At 54.6% G+C, this 18,694-nt stretch overlaps 5 protein-coding genes across 5 annotated transcripts; 2 read left to right on the top strand and 3 right to left on the bottom strand.

Moving 5' to 3' along the window:
* Positions 1 to 3,097: 3,097 nt before the first annotated feature.
* On the top strand, positions 3,098 to 4,819 carry A1O7_09527 (PiT family inorganic phosphate transporter; the record flags this gene model as incomplete). The annotated part of the gene is made up of 1 exon (XM_007763515.1): positions 3,098 to 4,819. One exon carries the CDS (start codon positions 3,098 to 3,100, stop codon positions 4,817 to 4,819), a length of 1,722 nt encoding a protein of 573 aa, XP_007761705.1.
* A 1,802-nt stretch (positions 4,820 to 6,621) lies between these two features.
* Positions 6,622 to 7,572, bottom strand: A1O7_09526 (uncharacterized protein; the record flags this gene model as incomplete). The annotated part of the gene is made up of 1 exon (XM_007763514.1): positions 6,622 to 7,572. One exon carries the CDS (start codon positions 7,570 to 7,572, stop codon positions 6,622 to 6,624), a length of 951 nt encoding a protein of 316 aa, XP_007761704.1.
* A 2,285-nt stretch (positions 7,573 to 9,857) lies between these two features.
* A1O7_09525 (uncharacterized protein) lies at positions 9,858 to 12,096 on the top strand (the record flags this gene model as incomplete). Its single annotated transcript, XM_007763513.1, has 3 exons — positions 9,858 to 10,068; positions 10,143 to 10,742; positions 10,859 to 12,096. 3 exons carry the CDS (start codon positions 9,858 to 9,860, stop codon positions 12,094 to 12,096), a joined length of 2,049 nt encoding a protein of 682 aa, XP_007761703.1.
* A 917-nt stretch (positions 12,097 to 13,013) lies between these two features.
* On the bottom strand, positions 13,014 to 14,035 carry A1O7_09524 (myo-inositol 2-dehydrogenase; the record flags this gene model as incomplete). Its single annotated transcript, XM_007763512.1, has 2 exons — positions 13,014 to 13,799; positions 13,898 to 14,035. 2 exons carry the CDS (start codon positions 14,033 to 14,035, stop codon positions 13,014 to 13,016), a joined length of 924 nt encoding a protein of 307 aa, XP_007761702.1.
* Positions 14,036 to 17,500: 3,465 nt separating this feature from the next.
* Positions 17,501 to 18,250, bottom strand: A1O7_09523 (uncharacterized protein; the record flags this gene model as incomplete). The annotated part of the gene is made up of 2 exons (XM_007763511.1): positions 17,501 to 17,530; positions 17,609 to 18,250. 2 exons carry the CDS (start codon positions 18,248 to 18,250, stop codon positions 17,501 to 17,503), a joined length of 672 nt encoding a protein of 223 aa, XP_007761701.1.
* Between the last annotated feature and the right edge of the window lie 444 nt (positions 18,251 to 18,694).

Here is an 18,694-nt window from a genome sequence, read left to right as displayed (position 1 = left end):
GCATGGCGTCCAGACTACTGTTCAGACTATGAACCATGCAGGACATTAGTCACGGCTGGAGGAGACCTACCCCCGTCCTTACCAAAGTATGGACTCATTCTGCCGGATATGACAAATCAGACGTTCGGCAGACACTTTCCGAAGGCCATGGTTTGCCTGGGTACGTATACGGCCTGAAGAAGGGGGCTCACTTTACCGGACTACTGTGTACGGACTGTTCTCCTGACAGCGCACAATCGACGGCCGGTTTTCTCTACTACTCCTCTTCCTTACTGTCGCGAAGCCCGTCGCGGGTCTTCAGTGAGGTCACAAGACTGGAGCACAATGCCCACACAAAGACGCATTTGTAAGCGTAAGTCGTCGCAGAGCGGAGGCGCATTTCGCGGTTGTTGAATGCTGGTCGGACCAGTGGCCCGCTCCATGTCTTCGAAGCAGCTACACGGCCCCAAAAAGCCAAATTTGACGGGGGTCCACCAAGGGTCAACAATGGCGAGATGATGCCTGGTGCCCAAATCGTCGCCATAGGTCGAAGGTATGTTCCGGTCTGCCTCTGTTCGCAATCTGCTGCACTCGTTTTCTCCGGTAGCGGGTCTTGAGCATTCAGCCATGGTTGTGATGGCAACATCATCCAGTCTGCAACATAGGAGCGTAGGCGATCTCGAGACGGCATTGAAGTGGGAAGGTCGGTCGGATCGAGTGCGACTCATCGAAGCGGTGAAACCGAGAGCGCGTCGACGGTCACGGCGGACAATAAACTCACCTAGCTGCCGCCACTGAATATCCATTCGCGGCTCAGAACCTGGCAGCTCGTGGTGCGACACGTGGGTGTTGCTTCGGAGCATTAGCAGTCGGAGGGAAGCCGGACCTACAAGACTTTCGCCCACCATGCTGTGCCAAAATCAGACGAGACTGCCACAAGGCAATCCACCAGGTCGACATCGCTTACGGAGAGTATCCGTCTCGCCTGGGGCCGTGCCAGACCGACTGCGTAACTGCGCAGGATGTCTTTGCAAACTGCACATGGACAGATCTTGGTCGGAGTGATGGTCCAGGTTGATGCAGGACTTCGCACAAGGTCTCCGAGTAGTCATGGTCTCCTGTTGGTACGTGTGGCAGAGAGAGTCTGCAGGATGGGTTGTGTGAGGACATATCTGGACAAGTCTGCAACTCCTGCGCCCCCAAGAGTAGCGGGAGACTATAAATTTTGTCGACCTGTCTCCGGTGTCTTCAGCCGAAATCATGCCATCGAGGTCTCTGGCCATTCAATGCTCAACCCTGCCGAAATGCACGTATGCAGCATCATGGTGTTCTTGCCTCGACGTCATTTCTCACCAGAAGAAAATGTCATCATACCTCCATCGCAACATGTCGGCTCGTCCGATATGTTGAGGAACGAGTCAGAACAGGGGCGTGCATAGAAGCGACTGCCGGGGTAGCTTTGGATTCCAGCCTCGCAGGCGCTTACCGCACACAAGCTGCTTGGCGGGCCCGTCCATGTGGTAGCTCCTCCCTCTATACAGTAGATCCTTGATGGTTTGTCACTGGACGAATCTGCCAAGCTGTGGCAAGACGGAACAGCAAGGCCCAGGGTTGGACGGCATGTCTCCGCTCCGCAGCGACGACTAATCAGCACATCCAGCTCTGGCTTGGCGGACTTGGCGCCGAGGCTTGAAGAGCTTTCTCCCACCGCCATGCGCTCGCCCAGACTTCGACGATGTGCTCGCCAAGACACTCGATTGCAACTCTAGTCCAGATTCGAAAGACATGGCAAGACGACGATAGCCAGTGGCCATAAGGATCTTCCGATTGCGACAAAGTGATTGCTTCTTCCTCGCCGCGAATGGCAATGCCCACGAGGCTCGCCAATCTTTGCAACAACCCGGCCACCTGGGTGGGGTAAATGATGTTTGCGATGGTCGTGATTTGACCGGCATCTTTCTTGCGCTCGGCCGTGTCCGATCTCGCGATACGGAATTCCAGAATATGAACATGTTCGAGGCAGGCTCTATGAGCGTGGCATTCCATTTTCCTTGGATCGTACGGAGTATTTCGCTTCGCCGCGTCTTTCATCTTTCCCTTCCTGGACGCTCTCAGTCAGCTGCTTTAAGAAGCCGTGCGAGCGTTTGAATGTCAATCCGAGGAGGTCGCGTCCCACGTACTTCAGGAGCGGAGACGAGCAATAGTTGAGGCCTATCTGGAGTCGAGGTCGACCACGATCAACGACTCCGTCGATGTTGGCAAGAAGTCAAACCACGGTGATGATTCCGCTTCAGGTGTGTCGAGCACGGCACCGGCAGCATTGTAACATGGCCTGACGAGTAGCGCTTCCTAGTTACGATGGTCGGCCACACTGCAAGTGAAAGGACGCGAAGAAAGGGAACTGGGGCAAAGCGATCTCGACCACGTTGCTGGTTCTCCAGCTATTATACGGCAATCCAGACTCCTCATGTTGGAGCCCGAACGCTATTTAGATTTGCAAGGCGCACCATGACCTAGGGAGGGGTTCTCGTCGCATGACTGGAGATGGCATGCTCGCTTCTCTGCCTGCAACACGTCCAAAGCCGAGGCGAATCATCGCCACTGCTGGGGCCAAGCAGCGGCGGGACACTGTCCATTGGCGACAGTCCTTCTTGAAGGACATGGCCTCTCTCCGACAGTCTTGGCTCTGTTAGCTCGGCCCCGCTCACCTGTCAGCTTCAGCGGAGCGCGAGGGCATCGGGAGCCAGACTGGGCAGTGCCAGCCCTGCCAAGAATATTGGCATCGTGATGGAATGTCCTTCGACCCAGATAAATTTGATCCAATAAGGTTCGTCCTTCTTACAGCGTGCTCAAAGCAAGCATTCTCGTAGGCACGGGCGGAATCTCTTGGCATACAACGGGCTCAGAAGATTTTCATATCCCACGCTGCGTCAAACGATTACGACGCACGATTTCGGACGCGTGGGCGACGCCCGGGAGAAACGAAAGAATTCATATCGACGTATAAAGACCCCTGCTCTTCGACAATGCCACGAACTTCTCGCTTCTCCCAGCGCTCTTCTGGGATTGACATACAGCCCAATCCACCGATTGCAAGACCACAAGGCCGGTGAACATCATGCCTTCCCCCCTCACAGCCAAATATGATTGGATCCTTGCGATCACCACCATCGCCTTTGTGTTCAGTGCTTTCGGTAACGGCGCCAACGATGTCGCCAATTCCTATGCCACCTCGGTGGCAGCAAGAACCTTGACCATGCCCCAAGTGGGAATCCTCTCCATGATTACAGAATTTGTGGGTGCCGTCGCGTTGGGAGCCCGAGTCACGAGCACGATCAAGAACGGCATCATCAGCATCGACCGTTTCGAAGGACGTCCGGGAGTCTTGATGTTGGCCATGGGCTGCGCTGAATTGGGCAGTGCGACCTGGTTGATGGTTGCAACCGGGCTTGGGTTCCCAGTGTCCACGACCCAAACCGTCGTCGGAGCCCTCATCGGTGTCGGCTTCGCCGCCCAATCACCTATCAAATGGGCCTGGGAGTCTGGCAGCGTGTCTCAGGTAGCAGCGTCCTGGGGAATTGCACCACTCATCGCCGCTGGCTTCTCGGCTTTGATCTTCGGAGTGCTCAAGTACTCGGTGCTGGAACGGAAGGACTCCTTCAAATGGGCCATGAGACTGATTCCCATCTACTTCGCCACGACCGCCGCAATTCTAGCCCTCTTCATTGTCGTCGAGGCTCCCACAGCACCCTCGCTGGAGGAATTCGGCGGAGGAAAAGCCGCCGGAATTATCCTCGGCGTGTGGGCCGGTGTCTTGCTCATCACATACGTCTTCTTCATGCCATACTTCGAACGACGTCTGATCAGAGAGGACCCGCGCGTCAAATTCTACCATGTTCCATTGGGTCCGCTGCTTCGCAAGGAGAATCCGCCGCTGTACTGGCCGGGAAAGGAAGACGGCAAATTTGTCATCGACTACTATGAGGACCCCTACGCCGATGACACCGCAAGCTCGACATCGACCTCCGTGAAGAATGGCAACGGGACTGCTACATTGAGCGACGGCGAGCATCAAGTCCCCTTGGACCCGTCTCTGGAGAAGGGTGTCAATGACAAGACTGCGGCCCCGAACACCGTGCGCAGGAGGGGATACGCTGGACCACACGAACGATTCCTCGACCCTGTCAAGCATCTATCCATCACCAATCCTCGTCGTATTGTCGGCTACATCAAATTTGGACTGCTCCAAGGTGTCACACGGGACTGTGTCTCGCACGACTCGGCCAAGCTACGAGACATCCACGGGCGGGCGGCGAAGTACGACATACGTGTCGAACATCTCTGGACCTACTGCCAGGTTGTCTCCGCCATGCTGATGTCCATTGCCCACGGTAGTAACGACGTTGCCAACGCTGTCGGGCCTTGGGCCGCCTCGTACCAGACCTACCAAGCCGGCGAGGTCAACACTCGAGCTGCCACTCCCATCTGGTTCCTCGTCATCGCCGGTTTCTTGCTCGGCGCCGGGTTCTGGTTCTACGGCTACCACATCATCCGCGCCCTCGGCAACAAGATCACCCAAATGTCGCCCACTCGTGGCTTCAGCGTCGAGCTCGGCGCTGCCATCACCGTACTGCTCGCCTCCCGCCTCGGTCTTCCGGTCAGTACGACCCAGTGCCTCACGGGCGCCACAATGGGCGTGGCGTTGATGAACTACGACCTCGGTGCCGTCAATTGGCGCCAACTTGTCTGGATCTTCTCGGGCTGGCTCATGACCTTGCCCGCCGCCGGGTTGATGTCGGGTTTGCTGTGCGTCATGGCCCTCAATGCTCCCCACTTCTAGACATCTGTGGGTTTTAGCTTTGTTGTCGTCGGTAAAGGTAACCTTATGTAGATACAGTACGGAATGGTACTTCAAGCAGGGGAGGAGGTATAGAAACATATCACAGCCATAGTGTATACTACTAGTAGATGGTATACTAATGTCAGGAATGGCTACCAGAGCTTACTAAGCCTGCCAAGAGGACGCCTTCAACTCTCATGCACCTCGCATAAGAGTCTTACCCTCCTCTCATGCTTTGAGTCCTGTTTGACCTAGAGGTCTAGGGACACCTAATATCATTAAAACCCATCACTATTACTCCCTGCCTATCGCTATAGGCTGTTCCTAACAACTAAGTAGTAGTGCTGAATAAATACTTTGTAATCAACCACCTACTAGTATAGTACTTTACTACTAGTAAGTACTTAGTACTATATAGGCCCTCGTATAAGTTATAATCCGGGCCTAGCCTAGATCTAGCCCGGATTAAGCCCGGTTTAGGCGATTTAGAGCGAAGTAAAGTAGGCTGGCCCGAGCTAGCCTAAGCCGACTCAGGTTAACTCAGGCTAACTCGGGTTGACTCGAGCTGACTCGGTATTAATCCGTGTTAGCCTAGGCTAAAGTTAATATACTAAATTCTTTTAGACTTATTTGCATATTTTATATAAATATAAAATTATATTAAAATCAGCTTGTAAGTCGAAAAAAAAACTCAAGAAAAGTTTAAAATAAAAGAGAAAATTAAGGAATAAAAAATAAAAATTCGAGAGTCGAACTCAGAACTTTTTTTTTAGACTTTACTTAAATCACTTTAAATCGGGCTAATCTAGGCTAACTCGAGCTGACCCGATTCAGCCGATTTAAGGTAATTTAAATACTTAGTACTAGACTTAGTTACAGCCCGATCTCAATCCGGCGCTGATCCACCTTCAGCCCACCTCAGCCCGGGTCAGCTCGGTTTCAGCCTAGGCCTGATCCGGGCTTAAACTAGACTAGAACTAGGCTGATACTAAGAGGAGCGGCACTATAGTACTATATTGATCTTAGACCGATCTCAGACCGATCTGGAAGCGATTTAGAAGCGATCTGAGATCGGTCTCAGATCGATCTTAGACTTGTTTAACCCCCCCCCTTAAGCGGGCTATACTATATATATATACTAAGTAATCCAGGCGATTCGGGCTGGAACTGGGCTGAAACTGAGCTGGGAGCGGACTGGAACCGAGCTAAAATCGAGCTGGAGCTAGGCTGGAACCGGGCTACGCCAGTCTCTATATAGTAAGTACATAGTAATACTGTGCTTCGGAATCCTTTTCTTCTATAAGGAACTACAAATTCTATCGTATCGGGTTAAGATTAGACCCGCGACTACATATATATAAGAAGTACTTATGTAGTACTATTCTAAGTTACTATACATATAGTATTAGCTAAAGTACAACACAAAATATCTATGTAGTAATATGAGTAGAAAGTACATACTTAACTTACTAGTACTCACCCACTACTAGTACTACTAGTATATTCAAAGTTGTATACATAAGTACATATAATAGTGAGGTCTATGTACATGTAATCCCAAGTATAGTAGTACTTAGTAGCTCTGATCTAGGTTTGCTTGGGGATTAGTGATATAATCCAGGTTTGAGCCTGATCCGATCCAGGCTAGACTCTGGTCTAATCTTGGTATGATCCGGGTTTGATCTGGGTCTGATTCTGTCACACCTCTTGGGATAGTAGTATATGTACCAAAAGTAAGTATGCACATAGCAATCTTCATGAAGGGTGCCGTGCAAATGGTACGACATCCACGTACGGGATCCTCACTCGCCCTGGAATATATTCAGTGGTAGAGTCGCTGCAACACCAAAATTAGGCATATCGACCACCTCTGCCAGCTTGAGATCCACGGCAATGGATGCGAGCATGTAGGCCTCCGTCCGTGTCAAACCCCGCGTGGCTGTGAGGTAATTGATGATACCCCGAAGAGCGTCCCGCGTCGCCTCCAGCAGGTCGGAATTGATGCCCAAGGCCGCGTAAGAGCCACGATCCTCGAAGCCAGCAATGGGAGCCAGAGGTGCGGCGAAGTAATGCGGCGAGGCGACCCAGTCGTGGTTCTTTCGTACTGTCAAGCGAAGAGTCGCGTGCATTGACGTCTCGATAGCAGTACCGCAGACTTCCCCGTCCCCTTGCGCCGCATGACCATCGCCGCAACTGAACAGCGCGCCGGGCGTCTTGACGGGGAGGAAGAGCTTCGACCCTACAGTCAAGTGGCGACAGTCGATATTGCCCCCTGTGATGAGAGGCGGGATGGTCGAGAACTCGCCGTCTGCTTCGGGAGCGACGCCCATTTCACCAAGGAATGGCCGAAGCGGGATCCTGATGCCTTCTTTGAACACGGCGTAGGGCTTGTCGGCGGGTAGGTCCCAGATCTTGATCTGAGGCTCTCGAAACTCATCGGCTAGCAGGCCAAAGCCAGGCATGACCGCCGTCCAACCCCAGTCTGCCGTTTTGAGGTCCAAGATCTCCACTTCCAACGCATCCCCAGGCTCGGCTCCATTGACGTACACGGGACCGTACACAGGATCTGCGAGGTTGATGTCGAAGTTGGAAACGTCCTCGGCAGATGTTGATGTTGAGACCTGCCCGTTGCTAGCGTCAAGGGCGTCGAATGTCACCACGGCGCCGGAGTCGACCTTCAGCACGGGGGTGATGGCGTTGGACCATTTCAGATGGCTCTGGCGACGATTGATGTGTAGGGAATGGGAACCCATGTGACCAACTCGACGAAGCAATGAGGGTGATAGTTGAGTAAATGCTCGATTGTTGCAGGTCTTGTCCACAGTCTTGCGAAGGGAGTAAAAGCAGTATGATCATGTGAACCGGGGCAGCCTGATATGAGGATCCATCATCGTTTCCATCACTGATGATGCATCATACGTCGGAAAAGAGCGCGTCGATGTCCCACAACGACGTCAAGCCGTATCAGGAAGGAGGATTGGGCGGAGAAATCTCGGGGCCCTCGGTGGTGGCAGCAGTCGCGTCGAGAAATCCAGGTAGTGGGGGAGGGGCCTCATAGCCTGATGTCTCGTGCTTGCTATGCGGCATCGGAACGTACTAAGTAAGTGCCGTGTAAGTAAAGTTGGCTGCTGTTATGAGTCAAACGCTTACCAATCCACTCACCATCACTGTAAAGGTCGAGCTGGTTCCTTGTCCGCTCCCACAGCAGGACCAGAGTAGACGGGGCTGGGGCTGTACATGTCGTGACTTTCATTAGACCTTCGCCCATGCCAGAAGTACTAGGCCACCAACTTGAAGGAGAAAGTGAGAGAAGTGGGTGGCGTAGACAATAAGTACTCAATGCATGAGCGACAGTACATAAGCACCTGGCTTGTGGTGAAGTGTTATGGAGGCGATGACAGCTTGGATTCCAGGGACCGCTCGTTGAAGGCTGCGTCCACAGCTGAATAGCCACATTGAGTTCGGGGCATCGTGCAAAAGTCGGTGCGGCTGCCTGAGAAGGTTCGGTACAGGTACAGGTGCAGGTGCAGGTGTAGGACGTGATGGGGATTTTGAGGTATCCTAGATCGAATCCTGGAGTGAGCGGTATGAAGCCTTGATGGTCGCCAAATGCCAAGTAGCGAAGTTGTACAAGCATCTACGGTGGGTATGTAATTGTGGGAGTGCTCCATGTTCTCTCGTGCTGGGGAAATGAAATTGCGCTTCCAACAGCGAGGACCGCGACCACCCGATAAGGCCATGTTCGTGACTGCCACGCCATTTGTACCGCGACAATCATCCTGCAGGATCCGTGCAGACGAGAGATGCTCCACGGCCTTTCCAGGCAGAAATCCCTAAACGCTCCTTCTCATTCACGCTTCTCGACAGGACGAATACGCAATACCCGTTAACAACTCCCGAGGGGCTGATCTTCCTGCTCCTACTCGGACTATCAACGAACCATGAACAAGACTGCTCATCTAGAAAGGCGCTCTCGAAGGGTATGTCGGCGTGCATCCCCCGGTGTACTGCAACATGCTGTCTCGGATCCAACCAGGCCATGACTAAGTGCCGACCTGACTGAATTACTTATGAGCCCCGCAATCACAGATCTCTTACCGTGGCGGCGGCGCCAGGCCAACGAGAACCGAGATTCCTATGCCGCAACGAGGAACTAGACGATGGATTCAGTCAAGGCTGGAGGCCTAAAAGCAAGACTGCTGTTAGGCGACAAGAGCTCGAAATATCCGAAGCCGAGCGCCTCGCTGGGGCCATGCGAAAGTAACTGCCCTTGTCAGCTTAGTCGCTCAAAGATCAAACCCTAGCATGAGCCTCACACGACCCTCACGAACGCCACCAACTGCGCCCGCCTGCCTTATGAACTTCGTCACCTTCTTCATACACGGTACACATTCGGATGCCCCCAGCAGAGATGGAGCAACGTCCTGTGCAACTGAGTCCATGGACATGGCCGATAGATGCCTCCTGCCCATGGAATCGCCGGGCACATCATATCCAAGTCCTGGTCGCGACATAATCCCACACGACCGCCGAGTACAGGGGTGACATAAGCACGGCGACATTGCCTCTTCCCTGCAGGTCTTCGAAGCCACCGCCGCTGGATGACAACCTGGCTCCTACACAACTTACGATGGCTAGCTCCTGGCTCCTGGCCCTAGCCTCCAGGTCGACCCTCTCGACCGTCGAGAGACTGCTGCACTAGCTGTCTATCGCCCTCACAGGCCAAGCAACGCCCAATCACCAGACTCCCCACCCCATGAATCACGGTATCAGCTAAGCCTTCAGCCCGTTGGCGGCTCTTTTTAGCTTCGGCCCCCAATGCTTCAGCAGACCACGGTCAAAGCCGCCTTGTGTGTCCTGGTTGTTTGATGCGCCACGGGGGATTATCTTAAAAGTGGGTGAGGCCTCAAAGCACGACTACGCTCTTTCGTGTCCCTGCCCGCTCCTTCCACCCCTTTGGCTCCTACCGTTCGTTCCTGTTTGCTGTGTATATCATCAAGGAAAGCCCGACTCTTGCCTCGGGTGCTTTCTGTGCAAGATGACCTCTCGCTATTCTCGCCTGAACCCTGTTCCCGGAGTCGAAGCCGATTCAAGTCGCGCGCACCTGACAGAGAGCATGGACATTCTCGCCCATCCCAACGACGTGCCCCTTAGAGGCATGGCCAGCCAAGCTCATAAGGGTGAATGGAGGCCGCTCAACGACCACCTAAGAAAGTCGGAGCAGTCTTACTTCCAACCGAGGCCGACAGGTAAGTAAGTCGGAGTGTGTTTTGCCACGTGCCGCCTGCAGCCCACAGAGGCATTAGTTGACAGAGGAAACAAGGGCCCAACCAGAGAAAGAACACCGGATTCAGCATCCCCTCCGTGCCTTCCTCGCCGTGGGAGCATCAGCTCAATGAAAAGCACATCCGGGCAGCGCCCAAAACGACGGAAACGGTCCGGTATTTCGACCCCCGGCGGCAGACACGCCGTGTGTTCCTCGACTGCTTGTTCATGTGGTTCTGGACCGTGGGAATATGCGCTGCGCTGGCCGGCACCATGTACGGGTTCTCGACGATCGTAACGGGCCTCACCAGGAGGCAGAAGTACGTCTACAATGCCCTGATCACGGGTCTGTCCATCGTGCTGGGTCTCGCGTTCGCGGCGCAGTTCAAGCAATACGCCGAGATGATGCGGTGGAGGTTCCTGGCGTCCCAGTACCGCAAGATCCAGGACTTTGAGGACGTCCTCGGCTGCGACAGCTACAGGAGCGCCCTGCGCGTAATGTGGCGGGGCCACCGTCGGGGAACCTGGTACCCGAGCAAGGCGCAGGTCCTCGCCACGTTCTGGATCCTCGTCTTTGTCGTCTTCAACGTGTGTACCGCGCTGCTGGGTCTGACATATTCGATCGACGTCTCGGACATATACGTCCACCTCTCCCATGGTAAGTGACCGGATGCTCATGTGGGCCTGTACAAGCACATTCCACCTATTGCCTTCCCCATCGACACGACGAGGCCATTCTTCTCGTGCTAACCCCGTAATGTTCGAACCATCTAGGCGAAACAAGCGTGGCCGACCTATCGTACATCTCGAGCCAACCACTGGCAGGCGGCGGCTCGGGCTACTTCAGCGAGTTCCAAAAAGCGGCAGCCAACCTCTGGGGCCAGGTGGGGCAAAACTACTTCACCTACCCTCAGGACCTGGACGACGTGGTCGGCTACCCCAACGCCCGGTACGTCAGCCCCGACAGAAGCTTCTACTACTACCGATTCGTGGACCTGTCGCCGGACCAGAAGACGAACGTCGTGTCGCAGCGCACCGTGTCCAGCACGGCCTCGTGCGTCGAATACACCGTCACGTTCGGCGGGTACGCCGGGCTCAACACGGACGACGCGGAGCTCCTGTACAGCGTGCAGTGGGTGGACGACCAGGGCAACTCGTTCGGTTATTCGATTCCCAACGTCGCGACGGGCGAGACCACGTGGATGGGCAACTCGAGCAGCGCGTGCGGGCCCCGCTGCGCCCAGATCCTGGCCCTTCAGTCGGCGAACAACCTGACGAGCACGCCCGAGGGCTCGGGCATCTCGGCCGTGCCAACCCCGCGGATGTGGGCGTGCAACAACACGGTCGGGCGCGTGACGAACACCGACGTCGAAGGCTTCGAGGACCCTACACGCGTCGACCTGCCGGACGACCAGGCCTTCTACCTCGCGGGCGCGATCGGCTGGACGGGCATCGAGACCCAAGGTTACGAGCTGCAGTACTCACTCTTCCACGGCGACACCCCGTTTAACCCGCCCGGTGACACCACGGCGGACCACATGGCCGAGCTAGTCATGTCCTTCACCGTCGGGGTCATGTCGGCGAGCGACGGCTTCGGCGGGCCCCGCATCAACCTGACGGGCGCGGTCAGCCCCAGCCCAGCACAGGTGGTCAACGTCAAGTGGGCGGATGCGGGCGGCATCTTGGCCGGCATCCCCGTTGTGCAGTTCGTCATGCTGTTGGGCGTCGTGTGGTTCGCCAGCAAGGCCATCATCCTCGAGCCGAGCTACATGACGGTCGCGCACCTGTTGTACCCGGTCATCCAGAAGGTGGGCAAGGATGGCTGTCTGTTTACTGTCGACGAGATAGCTGAGCGGTTAGGTTCCGGATACAGGATCGCGTATGGCGTGCGGCCTGATCCTGCGGACCCGGGCCACCACGACACCACGTTTGTGCGCGATCTGGATGTCATCGAGGAGTCCGAGGGTCATGGGTATATTCGTGGGTCTATGCCGGAGGGGAGGTATGATTGATTAAGGAGGCATTCTCCACTTCCAATGTGTGTATATTGTAAGGATTCATTCTTCGTTCACAAATCTGCGTATAGCGTAAGCAGGGAGTGCATGTGGTCCGGTTCCCGTTTCTTTACTGCAGCTGGATATCCGTGTCTAGAAGTAGACTGAAATCACTTGAATCGAGTTCGGACATACGTCTGCTGACAGCGGTGAATGACCGTGTGCGTAGACTGACTCTGCGGATGCGTATGTGTCGGAGGATTAAGCTGTTCCGCCCTTTTTGCCCATTTATCTATGATTATTCGGAGCCTTGTTTCGTCCCGTCCATGTTGCTTTTTGTATCTGTATCTACTGCTGGTCTCCAAGCATGCCGTGGTGTAGTGTACCGTGATGTGACTATCGAACTATACCGTGTGTACTGACATCCGGAACGGCGACCATCACAGCTTCGCGGTCAGGGGCGCAGACATCGAACCATATCGTGTACTGACGTCCGTCCGTGTTGCTTTTCGTATCATCCATACTATACTGAGCTCCAAGGATGCCGTGCCGTGCCGTGGTGTGACCATCGAACCCGTAGCCTGTACTAATGTCCGTCCCTATTGCTTTTAGTATCTATACTGACTTGACTGCTCTCCCAGGATGTCGGTGCCGTAGGTGGTTACTGACTATCGAGTCGGACCATACTGTGAAGTAACGTCCCGTCCATGTTGCGTTTTTGTATCTGTATATACCGAATTGACTTGCCTCCAGGGATGCCGTGCCGTGGTGTGGTGTGGTGTGGCTACTGTCGAACCCATACCGTGTGCTGTACTGACATCCGGAACTCTAACCAAACCGATCACAGCCTCACAGGCAGGGGCGCGGGCGTAGGCGTAGACATCATCCTCGACACTGCCTGCATAATGCGCTGACAGCTGTCCGGTCTCGTCGAGTTACAACCTCGCACTCAGAGGCGTAGGCGTAGACTCATTCTCGACGCTGCCTATGCGCTGCCCGTCCTCGACGAACTCGATCTTCTTCCCGGTGATCAGACTTTCCTGTAGGGCGCAACCGATCTTGACGGCGGTGACAGCGCCCTCCAATTTGAACGGCGGCTCGGCGTTGTCGAGACAGCACGCCGTGAATTCGTTGGCTTCGGTGATGAACGCCTCGCGGAACCGGCCGTAATAATGAGGCGGGATCTCTCTCCGAATCCCCGAGGGTTCGTAGATGGTGACGAGATTGGACATGGGTTGCGTATTGACGGCCAGTTTGCCGGCTGTACCTGTGATCTCCGTACTATCTTCCTGCCCCGCGGCCATCATGCGCGAACAGTACAGCTGGGCGATCTTGCCGCCGTGGAACTCGACGATGCCCAACGCGTTGTCCCGGTCGTTGTACTTCCGCAGTTCGGGCGACACCGCCGTAATCCCGATGGCGCTGACGGATTTGACGACCGAGTCCTCGCCGAAGAACCACAGCGCCAGGTCAATGTCGTGGATGGAGCAGTCGACGAAAATACCGCCCGAATGTTGGGCGTACTGGACGAAAAACCCCGACGGGTCGAGCTTGTCGCACGTTTGTGAGCGGAAGACGGCGGGGCGCCCGATCAAGCCGGCGCGCATCTTCTCGTAGGCGTCGCGGTATGAGGCGTCGAAGCGGCGCGAGAAGCCGCAGATGACTTTTTGCGCCGGGAACTCTGCGCGAGATGTCCGGTACGCTGTGATAACGGCTTGGGACTGTGGCGGGACATTAGGACCACCCACCGGACAAAGGACAAAGACACCAAGTACTAGGAGGACGCGCCGGGACGAAGAAACTGCGCTGCAGTACGTACCACTTCTGGATTCGTGCTCAGTGGCTTCTCGCAGAGCACGTGGAGCCCAAGTCGAATTGCCTTGATTGCTTGTTCCGCGTGCGCGACGGTGGCCGAGGCGATGACAACGGCCTGCAGGGTCTTCTCTTGCCTCAACATCTCGTCGTAGTCCGGATAGGTCCTGACTCCCTATAGATTTTGGGCGGCCCATGCGAGTTCCTTGGCGTTTGGCGATGTGACTGCAATGACCTCTGCGCGGGGCGTCATGGTGTGGAAGTGCAGAGCGTGACGAGCGCCCATCCGGCCCAGGCCGGCGATTGCTACCTTGAGTTTTGGCGATGACATGCTTGCTTGATTGTGTGAGATACAGTAGGAATCGATGCGGGTGGACGACGAGACAAAATGTTAAGTTAGGAGGCACATGCAATCCCAACTCACCGCTTGTCACGTGGAAATGAGAATTTCCATCAGGTACGAGCCCGTTGGCCGAAGGTTTCGGACTGGGATTTGCAACGTGCAGCGCAATAATCCACACTTGTGAGGGAAATCGTTGTGGGCTGTGAGGGACCGAAGCCTGCACTTTACATGAGGCCCTAAACTGGATAATTTAGGCTTCCTTATCGCCAGTTCCAACCTGCGCAAAATAGTGTTAGTGGCACCTAATGCCGCCAAACGCCAGGCTTAGCTAGCAACCCGGAAGCTTCGCTATCCAAATGAGGCAAAGCCTCAGGTACAGTCGTCGTTAAAAAGCAAAAAAAGGCTTGGCGATATGGCTGTTGCACACACACACAACAGCGGCATGCTCTTTTACGAATTGCATAGCAGCCGGCACTATATGAATGAAGGGTACTTTGTCACCGGTGGTGTATTGACGGGGATCTATTCACGGCCATGATGTTGAGCCTCTGGGTGCCGGTTCGACGGCATCTCCACTGGCAACACGCTGGGAGAACTTTGATGCTGCTTCGATGCAATTTATTTGCTGACTAAAGGTCAGCTTGGACGTAGACTCGTTTCTTCCTGGGTGCAGATGCAAGCAATTGGCACCATGTGGTCGATTGACCTGCCTGTGTCGCGCGGTTCAAGTTCGTGGGTGCGCATGCCGCAACCCAACGTACGCCTGAGGCGCAATTTTTAAACATAGGGAAGTGATTGCATGCGTGCTCCATGTCTCCATCCACACGACACCGAGAGCCCTCCGCTAGGCCCCCAGTACCTTTTGCGCAGGTGCAAATGCCCCCATCCATGCGCCCCTGCCCAGTCGGTCGTTGCCCGTCCTGTCTCTCGCCGACAATGAGCTGCTCGTTCCCATGCGAGCGGCACTCGTCCATCATTCCCACTCGATATCCGTGTCAAGGAGAAGCTCGGCGATGGCGGAGAGATTCCAAGTCTCAGAACGTCGATCAACCTCCATCTGCGCCTCGACAGGTGGACGTTGGGGTCTGCCCGGCTGTTGCGGCGCGGGAACAAAGCCGCGACCTATATTGAGAGTGCTGTCTGCATGAGAAGTTGCGGGGCCGAAGGATCGCCCGCATTTCTGCCACGTTGTTAGACTTAGATACTCACGCTCGAACTTGGTCTCGGATCTCAACGAATCCCGCTATGAGAGGGCGTTATCAAAGAAAACAAAAGGAGCAACGTACCCAGGACCAGTACTTTGACATGGCGTACCAGACATAGTTATCCACATTTTGAATGGAGATTGACATTTTGGTGGTCGGGTCCTGGGGCTCGCGGTTGAGTCTCGCCGCTTTCCATGGTCCATCTGCAGGATTTGATTAGCATGGGTGAAGACAGGACAGTCTCCACAGCCACGCCTGTAGGCAGACTCACAAGAACGGTCATTCGGTGGATAATCAATGATCTTGCGGATGATGTTGAACTTCCACCCGTAGTGTTGACGGTCATAGACGTATGTGTCGTAATTGGGGATCCCCTCAAAGATGTCCGGACAATGAAGCAACTCATGCAGAACCGTCGTCCCAACGACTCTCATGTACCCGGTATCTCTGTCTCCCAAGCCGCTGCACCCCCAGCCGGGCTTAGGGTTTCCCTGGGCGTCCCTCGCAAAAGCGGGCGGATCTCCGTCCCAGCCAAATCGAGCCGGAAGTTGAATATTTCCCCCCCGGGACAGAGGATCATGTAACACGCGCCCTGAAAGTCCCAGTTGTCTGGTCGCGGAGCACGCGGGTCGTAGATGAGGTATGCATTTTTGTTGAAGAGCACATTCCGGCTGTTCCCGCAGCCGACACTGGTTTGGATATCGGCGGGAACGCGTGGATAATCGCCGAACGTCATCAACACTGAAGACCAGTAAGGACCTAATGTGGTGTCCTAGCGGTGGGAGACTGGGATTAATCGAGAGACTCTTCCGGCACCATAACTTGGCAGGGCCTCCAGCCTATCTTGCAAGAACGGAAAACGGCCGGGGTGAAAGGTTCGCCTTGAAGCCTGCCACTCTGGCTCTGAACATCCACGGTAAAGACAAGAACAGAGACGCCAACTCACCATGTCGAAAGTAGAGAGCAGGGCAAGAGTATCGGCCTGGTTGTGGTCCTTGGACACGTCGATGTTGGCTATTCTGGCGAAGATAGACTGCACGAACTCGAAGTCTTGATGCTGAAAGTCTGAGCACCAGGTCAGCTTCACGGCCAACGAAAGAACAACCGTATGAAAAGCGCCATAGAGTCAAGTGAAGGGACGACTTACACCGTAAGAATTCCTGTGATGACGGGATAGCAATGTTAGCATTGACCCGCGGGCTACCACTGCCAGTACTTGTAACCCGCAGTCACGGAACGATTTTGTCCATAGTGCACGCACCGGATCGCACTGCCTTCCGGTCAGCAGCACCACCCGCGCGAGGGTGATTGCATCTTCGAAGCCCTGTCGCATGAGGCGCGCATATGCCTGATATTTCCAGTCATTTTTCGAGAATGGGAGACGGACTTGAGGACGGGCAGTGATGACGAGCCCGATGTTCAGCAAGAGAAGAAGAAGAAGGGTCGGCAGCATGTTGACTTTGAATGCGTTGAAGGCCATCTTTTTCGTCCGAGCAGGGCAGGCAAAATGTCGAAGGAGGTGACGCTGAGTCGGATATAATCCGTGTGAGAGTCGATATGAGGTGGTCGCTGGGGGTTTTAAATCACCTCGTTAAACCAGTTCTTCACTTACCGCGTCGGTGAAGTGAAGCATGGTGGAGGACGTTGCGTGAAGATCAAGTAGCGCCAGAGGGCGCTCCTCTCGAACGCAAATGAAGGTGAGTCTCGACGCTTCACCGAAAGTATCTCGAGGACCGATTCATACCATTACATGTCAATGGAGCTGGGAGAGCGTATAGCTACGGCAAGAGGATGATGGGGCAATATTGAAGGAAGATCCTCTCGTGCGGAGGGTTCCTAAACATGGGACCAGTGAAGAGTGTCGACGCTCCGTGATGGTAATGCCGCTTTGTGACATCCAAGGGAAGGCCTCGAAAGATCGTGCTTCCCTCCAGTCTCAACCATATGGGAGGCACTCACCAGAGCCTACGGGCATGGAGTCTCTCTGCCTGTTCTTCCTGACACATCCACCATCCTCTTATGTTGATTTATTTTCTCTCCTCCACTCGGACTACCGACACATTCAGAAGGTGTTCGCAGGGCCTTTCCAGGACTGCTCGAAGCTGTTAGCCTAGTGTAACGCCGGGGCTGCGATGCTACGTATTGAAGCAGCAGGAAAAAGACGACATACCAATATCATGGCCGGCTCCGTCAGCGGCGTCATCTTCATCAGGCTCCCATAAAACTCTATACCCCTCTCTTTCCCGTGGCCAACGACACACATCGACCTCCTCAGATGTGGCATGTCTTCGACGACCTCCTGCACGCAAGAGATCAGCCATTTCCCAAGTCCCTGGCCTTGCCATTCCGGCAACGTGTACACGTCTGTCAGGTACGCGAAAGTGACTCGATCAGTGATCAAGCGAGCAAAACCAATCAACGAGGGCTGTTCTTGATCTTGGGTTTGTTGCTGCTCCACATCCTTGGGTGACGTCTGATGGCTCGTTGACTGACTGCTCGATTCCGGCTTGACATGTCCAGCAATTTCGTGGAGTATCTCTGCTGGATCCGGCGCTGTAGACGCCGAGATGTCCTTATCCACGGGCGCAGGCGCAGGTGGTGCCGGTGTCGGCGAGTAAAGCCCAAAGCAGAGACAATTGTCCAGCATATCTTGCATGACTGGATCTGGCAGTGGCGAAGCCCAGTATAGTGCGTCTGATGCAAAGGCTTCATTGAGGTCTTGAATAGGGATCAGTGAAGAATCTGTCGATATCAGGAAGCCGTCGCGTGTCCACGATCTCGCTCCTTCCACGGCGTGGGCAGTGTGTGACATATTGGTCGAGGGCAAAACCTCCACCTGTCCTTCTTTGAGAAGAATTACGCAATCAGGATATTCACTTGAAGAGCGTTCTACTTTCGGGTACTGGCATGTAATCTGAAATCTTTGCCCAGACTCAGGGGTAAACTCGAGGGAGGGAATGAGTCGCAGTACTGGTAGTACTTGAGCTCCATTGATGATGACCGAAGAACCACGGGAAGGATACATCATACCGACGTCTCCTTCGCGTTCAGCACGCCGTACTGTTAAGTGCTTGCCACGGCGAAGCAGCACGACCCTAGACGTTGGGGGATCTTCTTGACCTTTATGCCTGGAAGAAAGTGGTGGGGTTCAAAGAGAAAACAGCTTCGCAACCAAACTATAGTAAGGTGACGCTCTTCTCCTATCCTGGACGCCATCCCATCTTCCGTCAACTCTGTCGCTTAAACGATAGGTGAA

The sequence above is a fragment of the Cladophialophora yegresii genome, assembly GCF_000585515.1.
Source record: "Cladophialophora yegresii CBS 114405 chromosome Unknown aczIN-supercont1.7, whole genome shotgun sequence".
NCBI lineage: Eukaryota > Fungi > Ascomycota > Eurotiomycetes > Chaetothyriales > Herpotrichiellaceae > Cladophialophora > Cladophialophora yegresii.
This window is presented reverse-complemented; position numbering and strand designations above follow the sequence as displayed.